The following is a 15,896-nucleotide window of genomic DNA, read 5'->3' as shown; positions in this document are numbered from 1 at the left end:
CATCCCTCATAGACCTACCAGTAGAAACATGCTTGGTGAGAAAGTGAAGACTGGGCCACCTTCTCCGAGGAAGGAGAAGGAGGTGACACCACCTCGGCTCTCAAGGAGTTTGCAATTTTACTGAGGAAATGACATCAGAGAAATATTTTGGAGAACGGACTATGCCAGAATATGTGATAAAGGCAATCACTAGTCTAAGAAATCAGAAAGGAAAGAAGAGAATCATGAAGAAAGAGCACATGAAGGCCACTATTGATTACTATGTAATCCTCACAACTAGTTGAGGGACAGTGTGATACTCATTTTATAGATGAAGAAAGTTGATGAAATGTTGAGATGCCCATGTCTTGGTCCAAAACAAGGGAGAGAACCAGCTGTCTAAATGTATTGCATTCTGCTGCGGTCTTCGTGTCTGTTCTCCACGGAAATGTTCATCTCTTCAAAGCTCCCCAGTCTGGTCCTCCTGATCCCTACCCAACCTTCCTGCCTCACACTTGGACCTCCAGTTTCTTTCCTCATTTCACCACAGCTCCCCAGCCCAACTTTGTCCTTATACCTGGTGTTCCATAAAGCCATTTTAAGACATTCTCTTGGGCTGTAATCCAGAGATGAAACTGGTGTCTCTTTATTCTGCCTGAGAAGCCCAATAACGTTCATCTCTTTACTCAGTAAACATTGTGTGTACCAGGAAAAGAGCAAGACCTGATTCCCTCAAACATTTTCTTTCTTTCTTTTTTTTAAGATTTTATTTATTTATTTGACAGAGGGAGCGCGCATAAGCAGGGGGGGCAGCAGGGAGAGGGAGAAGCAGGCTCCCCGCTGAGCAGAGAGCCAATGGACCCAATCCCAGGACTGGAGCCAAAGGCAGACACCCAACCGACTGAGCCACCCAGGCACACACACACACACACACACACACCCCACTCAAACATTTTCAATCTATTGGTTGTCTATTGACCTCCAGGGCTTTGGACTCAAGAAATCCGCCTGGAGAAACTGAGGACTGAGAAGAGGAATCCAGAACCAGAAGTCAAGCACCTCAGGAGCCTTTTAACACTCTTCCACTCTGCCCTCTGGCTGTACCCAGGGTCACACCTGGAAACTAGGGCTGGTCCCACATCTGGGTTTCTCCCTTTGCAACTGCTGTCCCCAACTCAGACATCTCTCTCATTCCCACCCCTGCAATTACAAGAGCCTTCTCAGACTTCTAAGACCCCGCAGATGCAAAAGTATAACTAGGAATTCAGAGGTCCAGATTCCTCTGCAAGCATAGTGTTCTCCAGCCTGCTTCCTCCTACCCCACCCCCGCCCAGTGGCCCCTTGCTTCTGCCTTTTCCAGCTTGCTGACTCTCTATCCCTCAAGACTTGCTCTTGTCTCAGGGCTTCCCACCACTTCCCCACCTGCTCAGATTATCTCTGGCCTCTTTGTCTCCTGGTCTCCCTTGCTAGCCCCCATGTCCCATCCTTCCATCCATCTCACTGTTCCTGAGCTCCCAATGAGCCCAGCCTGATGCTGCCCTCCATGGCTTCTTTAAACATTTTCTTTGGGCTACCTCCGGTAGCTGGGGCTCCTCTGGGCTCAAATTCCCCACCTCCTCCCCCTCAGGCTCTCCATACTCCCACCAAGGCTGACCCTGTCACTGTGCTGTCTTTCCTCTCCTCAAAACTCTCTGTCTTCTCATCTCTGCCTTCCCCTGATCCTCTGTGTCTGCCTCCTCAGGGGCTCCCTCGGCATCTCCCAAGCCTCTCCCTCTTGATTTCTCTCCCTCTCTCTCTTTCCCAGGACTCTGGTCTTTGTCCCATCAGTTTCTCTGTCCCTGTTCCCATCTCTCTGCACCCCTGACTCTTGTGGTCAGGCTCTGTGGACTTCCATCCCTTCCTTCTGTCTAGCCATACATCTCTTCTCCCTGTGGTCTCTCTCCCCTGTCTTTGTCCCTGATTCTCCCCCTCTAATTCTCCCACTAGTTTATACCAGTCTCTTTGCCTCTCTGTCTCTGTCTCTAGCTAAGTCTCTCCTCTGTCTTCTCCCGTCTCTCTTTTATCCCCCTTTGTCTCTCTCTCTCCTCTTCCTCCTGCTTTACCTATCTCTGTGTCTGATCTGTCTCTTGCCCCTTTATCTCTCTGTCTCTCCTTGGGCTCTCTGACTCTGACTTTCTCTCTCTCTCTCTCCTTTCCTCTCCCTCACCCCAGTATCTCTTCATCTCTCTCTGGGCCCTCGCTCCCTCTCTCCCTCCCTCTCTCTCTCTCTTTTCCTCGGCTCTCTCCGGCTCCCTCTCTCGCCTCGGATGACAGCGCTGCCTCTTTTGTTGGCTCCGCAGCCAATCGCGGCCGCTGACGACACGGGGGCCGGGGCTATAAAGGGCCTGGCCCGGGCTCGGGCCCCCCCAGCCGCCCGCCCCGGTCGCCCGCCCGCCCCGCCCGCGCGCCCGCCGCCCCCGGCCCCCCCCGGCCCCCCCTCGGCCGGGCAGCCCCCAATCCCGCGCCGCCCGGACCCCCTCCTCCTCCCTCCCTTCTCCCTCCGCCCCCTCCCTGCGGGACTCCGGCGTCCCCGCCCCCCAGTCCTCCCTCCCCTCCCCTCCAGCATGGTGCTCGCGGCCCCGCTGCTGCTGGGCTTCCTGCTCCTCGCCCTGGAGCTGCGGCCCCGGGGGGAGGCGGCCGAGGGCCCCGCGGCGGCGGCGGCGGCGGCGGCGGCGGCGGCGGGGGCCGGGGGGGGAGCGCTCGAGCCGGCCGGCCCCGTCCGTGGCGCCCGAGCCCGACGGCTGCCCCGTGTGCGTGTGGCGGCAGCACAGCCGCGAGCTGCGCCTGGAGAGCATCAAGTCGCAGATCCTGAGCAAACTGCGGCTCAAGGAGGCGCCCAACATCAGCCGCGAGGTGGTGAAGCAGCTGCTGCCCAAGGCGCCGCCGCTGCAGCAGATCCTGGACCTACACGACTTCCAGGGCGATGCGCTGCAGCCCGAGGACTTCCTGGAGGAGGACGAGTACCACGCCACCACGGAGACTGTCATTAGCATGGCCCAGGAGAGTAAGTGGGCGGCGGGGCGCGAGCAGTGGGGTGCTGGCTCGGGCTCCGGGAAAGTGAGCGCCTCCCGCTCCGAAGCGGGGCGCTCCCGCCTGCTCCGGCCCAGAAGCCTTTTCTGCGAAAACTTGACGGATTGGGGGGCGGGGGCTGCTCCATAGAAGTTTTTCGAGCGGTGGAGACGGGCTGCGGAGTTGTGTGCACACTCCGTTCCCCGAGATGGGAGGGCAAACAGAGAGGGTTTCGAGATACCGCCTCCCACCCCGGGCAAGCAAAAAAGACCCGTTTCGGGGAGTGTGGGGAAGCTGGAGCCCATTCGCAGCGGAGTGGAAAGGGCAGCAACTCAGTCCTGAAGGACCATGGAGGAGAGGCTGGAGAACAGAATCGGGACGCTTCGGGACGCCCCCGCCCCCCCAGTCCCAGGCGGGCTGCAGAGCTCTCTGCTCCCAGTGGCCTTGGCACCAACTCTCCACCCCTTCCACCTCCGCTCCGCAACGCGCCCACCGGGCTGCAGAGAGCTGAGTGCTCTTCTCCCTCCAGCAGGAATGAGGTCCCTCCCACAGCCCGGTGTCTCTCCTGGCAGCCCAGCGGGCACCCATTTCACCAGAGCCCTTCTGACACCCGGTCTCCCAAAGGGCTGGGAAAGCTGTGCCTTCTCGGTACTGACCGGGCTCACAGAACTCAACTCCATTGCGCTGGGGCTAAGGGCACCCGTTTGGCTACTCAAAGCTTATCATTCCTTTCCTTATTCACCCGCCCCTACTCAAAACTGGACTTGAGGAGAGAGAGGGAGACCTAGGGAGAAAAAGAAAGAAATAGATAAGGAGGGAGGGGGAACCCAGGCATTCAAGCCCCTGGCCAAACGGAAGATGAACATGTTAATAGACTTGAGCTGCTTTGAAATTTTATGGCCTGGAAAATCCAGGCCAACACCCCCCCACCCCACCCCCAGCTCTCCCTAGGGTCAGATGACTCCCTTTTCCCCTCCCCCACTGAGGTCCCTTCACCCCTTCCCCGCTCCAACTCCAGGGATCCAGGCCCTCTCTTATTCCCTAGTGGTTTGGCAAAGTCGCTCCCCCCCCACAATAGTTCAGTTTTATGGCTCTGAACAGAAGAGGGGGGGGGACTGGTTTATTGGCAGATGGGTCATAAAAAGCTGGGGGCTGAGGTGGACTCCTAGTGGCCCACCCCCATGGGAGAGGCACAGGAACCCAGGTGTGCATCTGGGAGGCTGAGTGCCTCATACTGCCACCAGTTTTTCTGCAGACCCTAACTGCACAATACTTGGCCAGGCTTATAAAGAAAAGAAAACCCCAAGGACTAGGAAACTTGCTGAGGGTGGTGGTGGTTGGTGAAAGCCTGGGATCTGTCTGGGTTCCTCAGTCTCCCTTGTGTTCTTAAGGTTTCTACTTTATAGAAGCTAGGGTCAGTCTAAGATTGACTGAGGGCAGGGGTGGGGGTGGGGATTCTATGAAACAGTTGTAGAGGAATTCTGAAGAAGAGTATGCTGGAAGAAGATGAAGGGTACAGAGGAAAAAGATACTCTGGTCTGTGTGGTATAGTGTGTGTGAGGAGTTTCAGAATGGGTGATGGAGCCGTGGACTTCCCCTTGCCTCCTTCTATCCTTGGCATCCCTTAACCAACCGGCTTGAGCCCAGAGTTAGTCATAATGGGGATGCAGGGAGTGAATACACTCTGCGTGCATGGATCGGACAGTGCAGGTTAGGCTGGGGGGGGACCAGGAAGGACACCAGTAGGTGGGGTTCTACCCGAACTTCCGCCCTCATTCTACTTCAGGACTTGGATAACTAGGGAACTGGGTCTCCAGCCAGGTATTGTACGTCCCCTTTAAGAGCCAAGCTGAGCTCTTTTGAGAGGGAGGGGGAGCGGAGGGGAAGGGAGGGAGAGAGGGGAAAAGGAAAAAGAGACTTTTATAGTCTAATCCCCAGGGACCCGCTTTAATAAGAGACTTGTGCTCTGCTAATCGGGGGAGGTGTTTGTCAGCAGAGATGGCCTCCGCTCCCCTCCCCCTTCCTCCCCTCCCCCAGCACTCAGCCCTGGACCCCAGCCCCCACCTCTCCTAGGCTGCAGTGCCTGCCCTAGTTCCCTCCACCCTCTCAGGCTCTCCCACCCCAGCCTTCATCCTGGGAACCCAGCCCCCTTGCCCTTCTGGGAGCCAAGCCCAGCCCCTCAGTTTCTCTCTCCTCTCCTACACCAAGAGGCCCCTGCCCTCTCAGCCCAACCTCCTGCCCCTAGGCCTTCCAGCCTGGGTAAGGAGAGTGTGTGTGTGTGGGGGGGCGCGGTGGAGGAGGAGGTGGTGAGCTGGGAGGGGGTTGGGCTTTTGCTGAAAATAGTGCAATGACCTCTCTCCAGACCAGCACCGCCTACTAAACCTGACCTGCTGCCTGCCACCAACCCGATCAATCCAACACAGATGTGGCTCCTTCCCCTCCCCTTGGGAGCTGGGCCTGTATCTGTGTGTTGGGGACTCTCCAGCCTCTTGTTTTCCTCTGTGGCACTACCTGCTTCTTCTTTGTTCCTCTCTCTGTATCTTTCTACCCTTTCTCTTTACCCCACCAGGCTTAGCTACCTTCCTCCTTTCACTTTTTAGCCTCCAACCACTCCTTTCACATTCCCCCTTCTCTCCCAGTGTTCAACTCCCAAGCTTATTTCTTTTCCCCCTACCATGATCTTCCTCTCTCCCTTCCTTCTCTTCCAGTTCTCTTGACTATCTCTTCCAACCTGCCTTCAATGAAGCACTAACAGTCTCTTCTCTGTTCTTATCTCCCTCACCACCTCCAGTCTCTCTCCTGTCTCTTCCCCTTTCTTTTTCCATCCATCTTGGCCCCTTCTAGTACCAACTGTCCCCACATCCCCTGGGAGAGAAGTGTATGGTGATTCCCTGGGGTAGGGATGGGGGACTCCGAAGAAACCGAAGACTTGGGCCCTAGTGCCCAATCCCTTATCTCTAAACCTTGGGTCAGCTTAGGTAGGGAGTATGCTTAGAGCTTACAAAGCTAACAATAAAGCAGAATTTATTGAGAAGCTACTACTATTTTCATTCTTTATTTAGTGCTCACCACTCCTATAAAACAAGAATTATTATCTGTATCACTGAGAAGTTTGGTGGGAAAGGTCAGATACAGGTTAATGAGGAGTCCAGCAGTGATTGAACCCACTTTGTAGTCAAAGAACAGTGTTTAGGTTCCAGAAAGAACTTTTAGGCACTTGCCTATATATTTTAAGATTTGGAGTTTAGGTAGTTCATTCAGCATGCATTTACTAAACACTGTTTGGTAATATGGGAGGCACTAAAGCTATAATGGTGAGCAGGACAGACACAGTATTGACAAGTCTCCACCCTCGTGGAGATTAGTAGCTAATAATGAAGACAGGTGGGAAAATAAGACAACCCTATGAAATTAGGCACAGTAACCCCATCTCACCGGCAGCTTCCCTGCCCCAGCTACTCTCCTAATCTCTGAATCTCTACTCCCTGAATCCTCCCTCATTGTACCAGCATTGCAGCTCCAGCAGAATAACTGGGAGGACTACCAGTGCCCTGGGACCTCAGAGAAGAACCAAGGGAAAGGAAGCTACCAGAGGAAATTTGTGTCTCATTCCTGAATATATGAAGATCATTGAGCACTTGCCTCCTCATCTCACTTGGAGGATCCTCCTTCTTCTGGGGTGGGGGAGTGCTGATGGGAGACAACAGATGCTAAGTCCTCCATGATTATACAGAACTCAAGACCTGGCATGATACATAAGGGCCTGGACTTCCTGATCATACTTACATAGCTCTGGAAGCTCATTCCTGACTCTTGTTCTCTCAGTCTATTTAGAGTGAAAATGGATATTCCTATCCAATGGAAACATGATTTAGGGCCTTTCCAACTGACTTAAGAGATTAGAAAGGGGAACCCAGAGGAGCTGAAATGGAAGCAGAGGCAGATGCTGAGAATCAGCCTTTTGACCCAAGAAGGGTCAATTTCTGGTCCAGAACAAGATGTACCGGGCCAAAATGTAAAGCTGGGATGTCAAACCTTTGTAAAGACTTACTGGCACTGGACTGAGAAACCAAAGGAAGCACAGGGGAGAAAAGAAGACATTGCAGTTGATCTGATATGTTGAATTTTATTTCTGAAGCTTTGGGCAATAGGAGTAAACAACATGGAGGTAGTTTTTCCCCTTCCTTAAAAATTGAGGCAATAATGGTGCTGATGAGGAGGAAACAGCGAGGAAACTTGTTCTCAGGTTCAAGGGTCTGGAGAGTCAGATGCACAAGAGTCAGCACTTGAGTTGATCAATTCTTCTGAGTGTATTGTTTCTGGCAGGAATGGTGCAAGAAGCCTAGATCTGAATTCTGGTTTACCTCATGGAATACATTTAGCCCCTGCTCCCTATCTGGACCCTGGTTATCCACTTTTAAGATCATCTGGTTGGGAATGGGGTCTGTACCAAGGCTCCACCTGGCCACCATACAGAACAGGGCAGAAATGGGGCAAGGCGACCTGAGAACAGCAGGTGTGATGAGGTTTGGCTTCTATGAAGAGCATCCAAGTTCTAAAAAATTTGGAGCCCTACATGCTGGGAGAATGGTAGGCTGCATGTGGGAGGGGATATCCCTAATAACTCTCTGTGCAGGTTATCTGGTGTGGGGGGGTGCTATGTATTAGGACAAATGGACTAAGGAATGGATGCAGATCAGAAAGGCCTGATAGAGACATCATCCTATAGGGAAAGAGAGGAGGCCCTGTCTGAGTACCAGTGACACAGTAGTCAACAAGACAGACACAAGAGAAGGGTAAAGAACTGGAAAACTCAGGCTGAATCGTCCAAGTTGCCAGTGCCACTTGTCACAATGTCAGAATGCTGCTGACGCCCTTCACAAACACCCTTTGCTGATGCTGTGCCCCCTTCTCTCTTATCAGCGGACCCTGCAGTGCAGACAGATGGCAGCCCTCTCTGCTGCCATTTCCACTTCAGCCCCAAGGTGATGTTCACAAAGGTACTGAAGGCCCAGCTGTGGGTGTATCTACGGCCGGTGCCCCGCCCAGCCACAGTCTACCTGCAGATCTTGCGACTGAAACCCCTAACTGGGGAAGGGACTGCAGGGGGAGGGGGCGGAGGCCGGCGTCACATCCGTATCCGCTCACTCAAGATTGAGCTGCACTCACGCTCAGGCCACTGGCAGAGCATCGACTTCAAGCAAGTGCTACACAGCTGGTTCCGACAGCCACAGAGCAACTGGGGCATCGAGATCAACGCCTTTGATCCCAGTGGCACAGACCTGGCTGTCACCTCCCTGGGGCCGGGAGCTGAGGGGCTGGTGAGCAGGGAGCCTGAGATGGTGGCAGATATGAGTAACCTGGCCCTGAGGAGGTGGGATGTTAGAAAAAGGTAGATCAGGAATGAGAAGGGGCCGGGCACCAGCCTTATTTCTCAGGGGCCAGAAGCTGATTCTAGAGGAGCAGTTTTTGGGGGGCGGGTAGGGTGGGGAGTGGCAGCTATCATTTTTCAGATACAAGCCAGGCAACAGCTAGAAACTGGATTTGGGGAGGTGTTAATGGGAGATCCATGAAAACACAAAAATGGGCTGTTGATGAGGCCTGGGGCCAAGGGGGCTGATCAGGGTCAGGTTGCCAGGAATTAGAGGTGAGTTGAAGGAGATAGCTAGCTTGCGAAAAAAGTAGGTAGAAGATAGGGCTGGGTATAGGAGCAAGGGAAAAGCTGAGAAGGCAATGGTCTCTGTTCTGATGCCCCTGTTGAGGGCAGATGAGAAAGGAAAGGGAGTAGCGCTCTTCAGGGCTCTATTACATCTCTTTCTCCTCTCCCTCACCCCCAGCATCCTTTCATGGAGCTTCGGGTCCTAGAGAACACAAAACGGTCCCGGCGGAACCTGGGCCTGGACTGCGATGAGCACTCGAGTGAGTCCCGCTGCTGCCGATACCCCCTCACAGTGGACTTTGAGGCTTTTGGCTGGGACTGGATCATTGCGCCTAAACGATACAAGGCCAACTACTGCTCCGGCCAGTGCGAGTACATGTTCATGCAAAAGTATCCGCACACCCACTTGGTGCAACAGGCTAATCCAAGAGGCTCTGCTGGGCCCTGCTGTACTCCCACCAAGATGTCCCCAATCAACATGCTCTACTTCAATGACAAGCAGCAGATTATCTACGGCAAGATCCCTGGCATGGTGGTGGATCGCTGTGGCTGCTCCTAAGGTGGGGGACAGAGGATGCCTCCCCCATAGACCCTACCCCTAGACCCCCAGCCCTGACCCCCCTACCCCCAGGCCCTAGAGCTCCCTCCACCTCTTCCCATGAACATCACACCTTGTTCCCTGCCCAAGCAGTGTGCAATACAACAGAGGGAGGCAGGTGGGGACTGACGGGTGAGGGGTTTGGGGAACAGGGGGAAGAGGGGGCATGGTCAGGTGGGGAGTGTTTGAGGTTTGCAGGTGAGAAGGTTTGGCAAGAAGACAGAGAGACGTAGAGACAGAGGTAGAGCAGAGGGTTAGAGACAGAGGATCAAAAAGAGCAGCAGTGAGAAGGCAAAGGGAGAGAGAGGCAGAAGAGACAGAGACCAGGCAGAGATAAACGATGAGAAAGAGGCTGAAATGGAGTAATAAGAGAAAGCCCCACACCCAGCCTCCTTTCTTCCACTGGCAAGGTGAGGGGCTTGGTATGGTTTGGGGAGATCCCCTGACTACCATTCTCAGTAGGAGGAAATCAAAAATCCATTCTTAGCTTCTTCCCTTTCTCCCTCCAACAGTGGCCAGGGAAGGGAAGTGAGGGCAGGGGCAAAAGTAAGGATTTGGGAATTTTATTTATTTATTTATTGTGATTTTTCATTTTTTGGTATTTGGCTTTACTGAAATAGAAGGGCCCCTGCCCACTGTGCCCCATTTCTCCCTTATTCCCCAAAGCCCTGTTCTCCCTCAATACCCACCTACTTAAGCACTTGTATAAAGCCTCCAGGGTTGGGAATGGGAGCAGAGGGCAAGAGGGCTAACACATGAAAGTTTCCAACCCATAATCACCCAACTTGACCTTCCTGAGCCAAATGGGTTGAACTGAATTCCAGCAGTCACAGAAACAGTACGAGGTTAGGGTTTAGGAGCTGGGGGTGGAGGGAAGGGGAGGGGAGAGCCCTCAACATCCAGGATCTATATGAGAGCCACTAAACTAACCCTCAGATCCACCCTCATAGTCCTGAGTTATTTAGCCAGAGGGTGTGGCCCACATATGCCCAAATTCCCCCCAGCCAAGAGAGAGACCAAAGAGCCTGTGGAATACCCCTACTCCCAGCCTCTATCTTCAGGTCAATAAAAAGAGTATAGAGATCCCAGAGTCCTAGGTCTGGGAAGGGTTAGGAGGGGTGAAGAAAGGAGTAGTAAGGAGATTGAGGGTTACAGGGCATTTGAATCCAAATCACTGCTCTGGGCTAGGGAATAGGAGCCAGCAGACCAAGATGGAAGGGATTCCAGAGGGGGGACATTTTAGTTCCCCCAACCCCAAAGCTCAGGGTGGAAGGGGGGAGAACAAGGGAGCAGAGTGTCTATAATTATTTTTATCTTTTATTTTTGGAATCTAGCAGTACCTGGCAGCAGGGAGGGGACAATACAGTGGGGAAGGGAAAAGCATCTGACAAGGCCAGTTAGAGCAGAGGATTGGAAGGATGGAGACTCCCTGGTTTGGAAGGCTAGGAAGCAGGCAGGGACTGGTCGCCACTCCCAGTTACTAGCTGGGCCTATTCATTCCTCCCACAATCCTGACCCACCATCCTCTGGACTCACTGTGCCTCAGTTTCTTCCCCTCGATGGAATGAGAAATAGCAGCACCCGCCACAGCCAAGAGATGAATTCTGAGCACTTACCACGGGCACTTTATGGACATAAAATACCTCTCGCTGTGGAACAGATAACCAGGGCACCAGAGTAGTGGTGAAGAGATGTGAGGCTTAGAGGAGTCACAGGCTTCAGAGTACAAGTTCCCCTCTGCCTCTCAGACAGACAGTGCCTGAAGCTAAGGAGTTGAGAAATCTCCTGATCCACACCCTATCCATACCTCACCACCAGACCTCTTGGCTCCAGGCAAGAGCCTAGAGAATGTCAAGAGAGGATGTCAAGAGAGTAGGTCCAGAACCTTCAGCAAAACTGTCACTCTAAGTAGAGCCAGCAGTTATGGGTCTGACGAAAACAGTACTGAACTAAAGCCTGACCTGACCTGGAGAGCTGACCTGGAAGGCTTGTTCTTCCCAAGAGATGACTCTCCTGTCTGGCCCAGATGGTGGAAGGGGCAAAGGTATCTGACCACCCTTGGGAAGGTGATGTTGGTGAGCTTTAGTATCTTCTTCCCATTCCCATAGTGAAAAGTGAGATGAGGTATTTTGGTACAGGAATGGGCAGGGGCTGTTAAGCATTTCAACTCGCCTCCCATGTAACAGCTACGCTAACCCCCAGCCTCTCCTCTCTGGCCCTGTTCTTCCATCCTTCTACCCCAACCTTGGAGAACAAGATACACCTGACCATCAACACCATTCACATTTCCTTGGTTGAAGGAGAGGAACAGAGAAGAACAGAAGATGCCTCCTCCAAGATCAAATGCTCATGTCTCTTGATCTTGGCACAGGGTAGGGGTTGGACAATAGACATCAGGTGACTTCCCTCTACAAATTCTAGAGAGCTGGAGCATTAGACTTGGGGGACACTTACAATATGCCCCTTTAACACCGCCAAATAAAGACCTTTGTGGGGGGGGGAGGGTCTTTTTCTTCTGAACATAAATTATGAGTTGAAGTCTCATTCCCTTGGTCATCCTCACCCCCAAAGAGGCATGGGGTAAAGAGGCTTGGGGGCACACTCCAGCAACCTAGTGGGAATTAGCAACCCTTCTCCCACGTTATGATGTGTGTGGACCTGGCCAGTGCCCCTCTGATCATAAGTAGTGTAATTATTATTTACTTTGTGTATTTGTTACACCATGTGTGTGATTGCCTTTGTTTGTTAAGGGTGACTGAGGAGTATGGGGGTGACAGGGGCACTGGAATGCCGGGAAAGGACTTCTTCACTGAGATCAAGGCTTCCTGGAGGGAACCATTGCAAAAAGGCCATCAGGCAGTTTTCAAGTTATGTGACAGAGGGCAAAGATGGCCATAGGGTGCTCTGAGTTTTGGGATGGTCACATGACACAATCCAGCACTTGAACCTGAAAAAAAATAATAAATAAAAGCAGTCAAAGAGTTTAGAATTCAGTGATGAACTCTTCTCCCTAATCAAGCGCCACATTTACACCTTGGAGACCAGGAACAAAAGAGGATCTGAGAAAGGATGAAACCTCGTGCTCAAGGAATAAGAACATGGGGCTCTTTGGAGCAAGAAAAAAACACTAGGGGCATATGGAATGAGGGTGAGGACATACAGTCCAAGGGAGGATGGGCAGAGAATGGGAAAGGGAAGGGACCTAGAACAACTCTTCTCTGGAAAACTTGATCCAAAACAGTCCCAAAGATTACCAAAACCCTCTCCCAGCCTCCACATAACAGAAGATCTAAAATTTCTCTTAAGATAATCCAGCTAATGTCAGTCCCATTCTTCCATAGTTCCCTGATCCTGTTTCCTTAACTAAGTTTCACCAAAATCCACAAACCAAACCAACATAGCCATTCAAATTGTAAATGTACCAAGATGGTTAGGCATCTCAAATAGTCTTTGATTTCACCATAAAAATGTCTCCCGTGTACCTAAAACAAAAGAATCTTGCCTAACTCACATTTGAAAAAGAACAAGGACAGCTCTTGTCACATTGACCTGATCCATAATGGGGGCCAGGGCCACTGCGGGGTCAGTGTGCCACCATACTCTCCCTGTCCTATCAGTTTTGTCAGTAGACTGACCCCACCGCAGACCAACTACAAGAGTGAGGTTGAGGGAAGATAAAAGTGCTACATATGGTATCTTCCCAAGGAATTGTTTTATCCACACCTACTCCTAGCTTTTGGCTTGAGCTAAAAATAGGTTTTCTCCCTCACTGCTCATTGTTTCCTATGTTGAAAGGACACCCAGAAGAGATTGCCAGATGACTTTTATCCCTAAACAACCTCCAACCCAATGCATGAGTAGCTAGCTATCCTATACTGTTCCTTGGCCTGTTTGTTGGATGTCAGGGCCCCAAGCTAAGAACCAGCAGGCAGTGGCATTTACAGCTTCTGATCTGTAATGAGGCAGAAGCAGGGAAGTCAATGCCCCAGGCTATAAGGTCAGCTTTCCTGCCTGTGAGGTGGGGTAACGGAGCAACTGGGACTCCCACCTCTTCCCACTCTCAGAACCCCTAAATGCACCTATACATGCAGTGCCCCCACCCCCAACACGTTCAAATGAGTCCACTCAGCTCCCTCCCTACCCTCTAGCTGGAACCTACTCAGGGAAAAGAAGTATTTCCACTGTAAATCACCTAGTAAAAGAGCTTACTGAATGATTACTATGCAAACTATGGTAAGCAAATTGTGCTGAATATATAATCTATTATCAATTCTCAGAGCAACCTTCACAATAGGGTCACTTGCTATTGGTACTGGAAAGAGTCATGGAATGATCTGCCCAGTCTCAGAGCCAGCAGAGCTAGATCTTAGAACGAATTACATCTAAGTACTACACAATATTCTACTCTATTAATAGTAATCTAAGAAGTCGAAAAACTAAAGGCAAGGAAAGCAAAGGACAAGAAAAGAAATAAAGAGAAAGCTGGGATCCACCTTGGGCACAAAGGGTCTGCAAAGGTGTGAAACCTGCCATTATTTTTCAATCCCTCTGAAACGAAAAACAAGAATGTGGACATATAGCAAGAAGGGGAGGTTACATTTTAGTGGATCTCAATAATCAGAGGGAACAACATTGTCTGTCAGAGGTCCACAAGGAAGAGGATAGAGAAAAAGTTATTCTCCCTTACATAAGTTCCTTCCTTCCCCCTCATCTGTTTCTCATGTCAGACATGGCAATAGGACTCAACCCCAAGAAATCCTGCTCTTATTCACATCTTCCTTCCTATAGCTCTCACCCCTACAAAAGCTTCTAGTGTTGTATATTCAGAAGTTCCCAGGAGTTGGGGTAGGGGGAAGGGCAATTTAGAGTGATGGTGGAGAAAAAGAAACCGATCCCATGGTTCTTAGAGAACCATAAAAAGGTGCAGATTTATAGCTGAGGAAGCTAGTTCCCTCCATATCTTTTATAGACTCCCTCATTAAGAGCTCCCAGGTATGCAGAGAATGTCACAGCTTCAGGACAGGGAAAAGACTGGAGTCAGCTAACTGCATATGAATCCTAGATCAACCACACCAGGGCGACTGGGGGATAGGAAGGAAGGGTACTTGGATCCCAGATAAAGAACTGCAAGCCTGGATGCTTTTAAAGGGACTTACTATTTTAAGACTGAATTAGTAAAAAAGACATAGGCATCCTGAACTTTCATGCTCAAAAAGTATGCATGGAATGACTACCATGAGACAGGAAGAGGAAGATTTGGTGATCAGGCTTGGAGGTGAGAGACTTATTGACAGAACAACTGCTGGAACGGGATGAAAAAAGTTATTTAAAAATCCACAAATTGAGAAAAAACACAGTATCAAAGATTTGGGGTAGTGAGTTGAGTGGGGAAAAGAATGATTAACCTTCAGAAAGAGAATCCTGGGGGAAGGCTGAATACCCTTCTGGAAGGTTTTAGAAGATAGAGACAAAGTGAAGAAAACTTCTGAAGGACCCAGTGTTCTATTTCTTTACCTATTTCTTATTTTCCCATCCTTGGGTAGAAAACCCTTACTGAATCTATATCTCTCTCAAGCTACAAAACAACTAATTTTCTGTGGCTCTGTTTTTCAGAGAGAAATAGAGTAGAGAGAGAAAAGTTAGCCTCAAGATCAGGGCCTGGAGAAAAGAAAAGGAAGGCAAACAGAAGAGGCCAGAGGGAAGGGAGGGAAGGAAATGTTTAACCAGTGTTCCCTTTTGTTCACCTCTCCAAAATCAAATTGGGGCAAAATTCACAATAAATGGGCAATCTTTGCATCTGCTCTCCAAGGCACAGTTTTCCTAAAGCATCTAAACTTAGGTCCCTGCCCTACTCAGCAACCAAAGAGACTTTGTGGAAAGAGATTCTTGTTAGGAAGGGGATCAAACCATTACTTTTCTATTCTATTAATCACAAAACCACACAGGTTATAGTAGAAATGGAAATAAGGAATTACACCACAGCAACACAGGATCTGATCAAGGTATCAAAGTCTTCAGGTAAGGTGCCAGGCTCTTAATTCTCAAACAAAAACCAACCTGATATAGATGTCCAGAAATAAAGATTAAGAGGAGAAACCCTACACCAACATACCCAAAAAGAAAAGTAGCATGTCTCAGATCTTGGTGAAACATTAAATGCAAACAGGCAGCCTGCTTGGAAAGAGTCAAACCTTTCTAAGTAGGAGGCTCAGCAAGGAAAACGGATTTTGGTAATATTTAAGAAACGCTGAAACTAAAACTGTATACTTCTGTAATGGAAGAAGACAAACTAGCACAGGACTCGATTAGAAAATAGAAACTGGGGCGCCTGAGTGGCTCAGTTGTTAAGCGTCTGCCTTCGGCTCAGGTCATGATCCCAGGGTCCTAGGATCGAGCCCCGTATCAGGCTCCCTGCTTAGGGGGAAGCCTGCTTCTCCCTCTCCCACTCCCCCCTACTTGTGTTCCCTCTCTCACGATCTCGCTCTCTGTCAAATAAATAAATAAAATCTTAAAAAAAGAAAAGAAAAGAAAATAGAAACCTCCAGAGGCACCTGGTTGGTTCAGTCGAAAATCATGCAGCTTTTGATCTCTTGATCTTGGGGTCCTGAGTTT

General features: G+C 50.6%; 1 protein-coding gene across 1 annotated transcript; it reads left to right on the top strand.

The window, feature by feature from the left end:
• Positions 1-2,582: 2,582 nt before the first annotated feature.
• GDF11 (growth differentiation factor 11) lies at positions 2,583-15,577 on the top strand. The gene is given in 4 exon segments (XM_032420927.1): positions 2,583-2,705; positions 2,707-3,022; positions 7,951-8,348; positions 8,865-15,577. Coding segments are annotated over 4 exon segments (1,218 nt in total). The 3' UTR covers positions 9,246-15,577.
• Positions 15,578-15,896: the final 319 nt, after the last annotated feature.

This window comes from Phoca vitulina, unplaced genomic scaffold (assembly GCF_004348235.1).
Source record: "Phoca vitulina isolate PV1807 unplaced genomic scaffold, GSC_HSeal_1.0 scaffold23, whole genome shotgun sequence".
NCBI lineage: Eukaryota > Metazoa > Chordata > Mammalia > Carnivora > Phocidae > Phoca > Phoca vitulina.
This window is presented reverse-complemented; position numbering and strand designations above follow the sequence as displayed.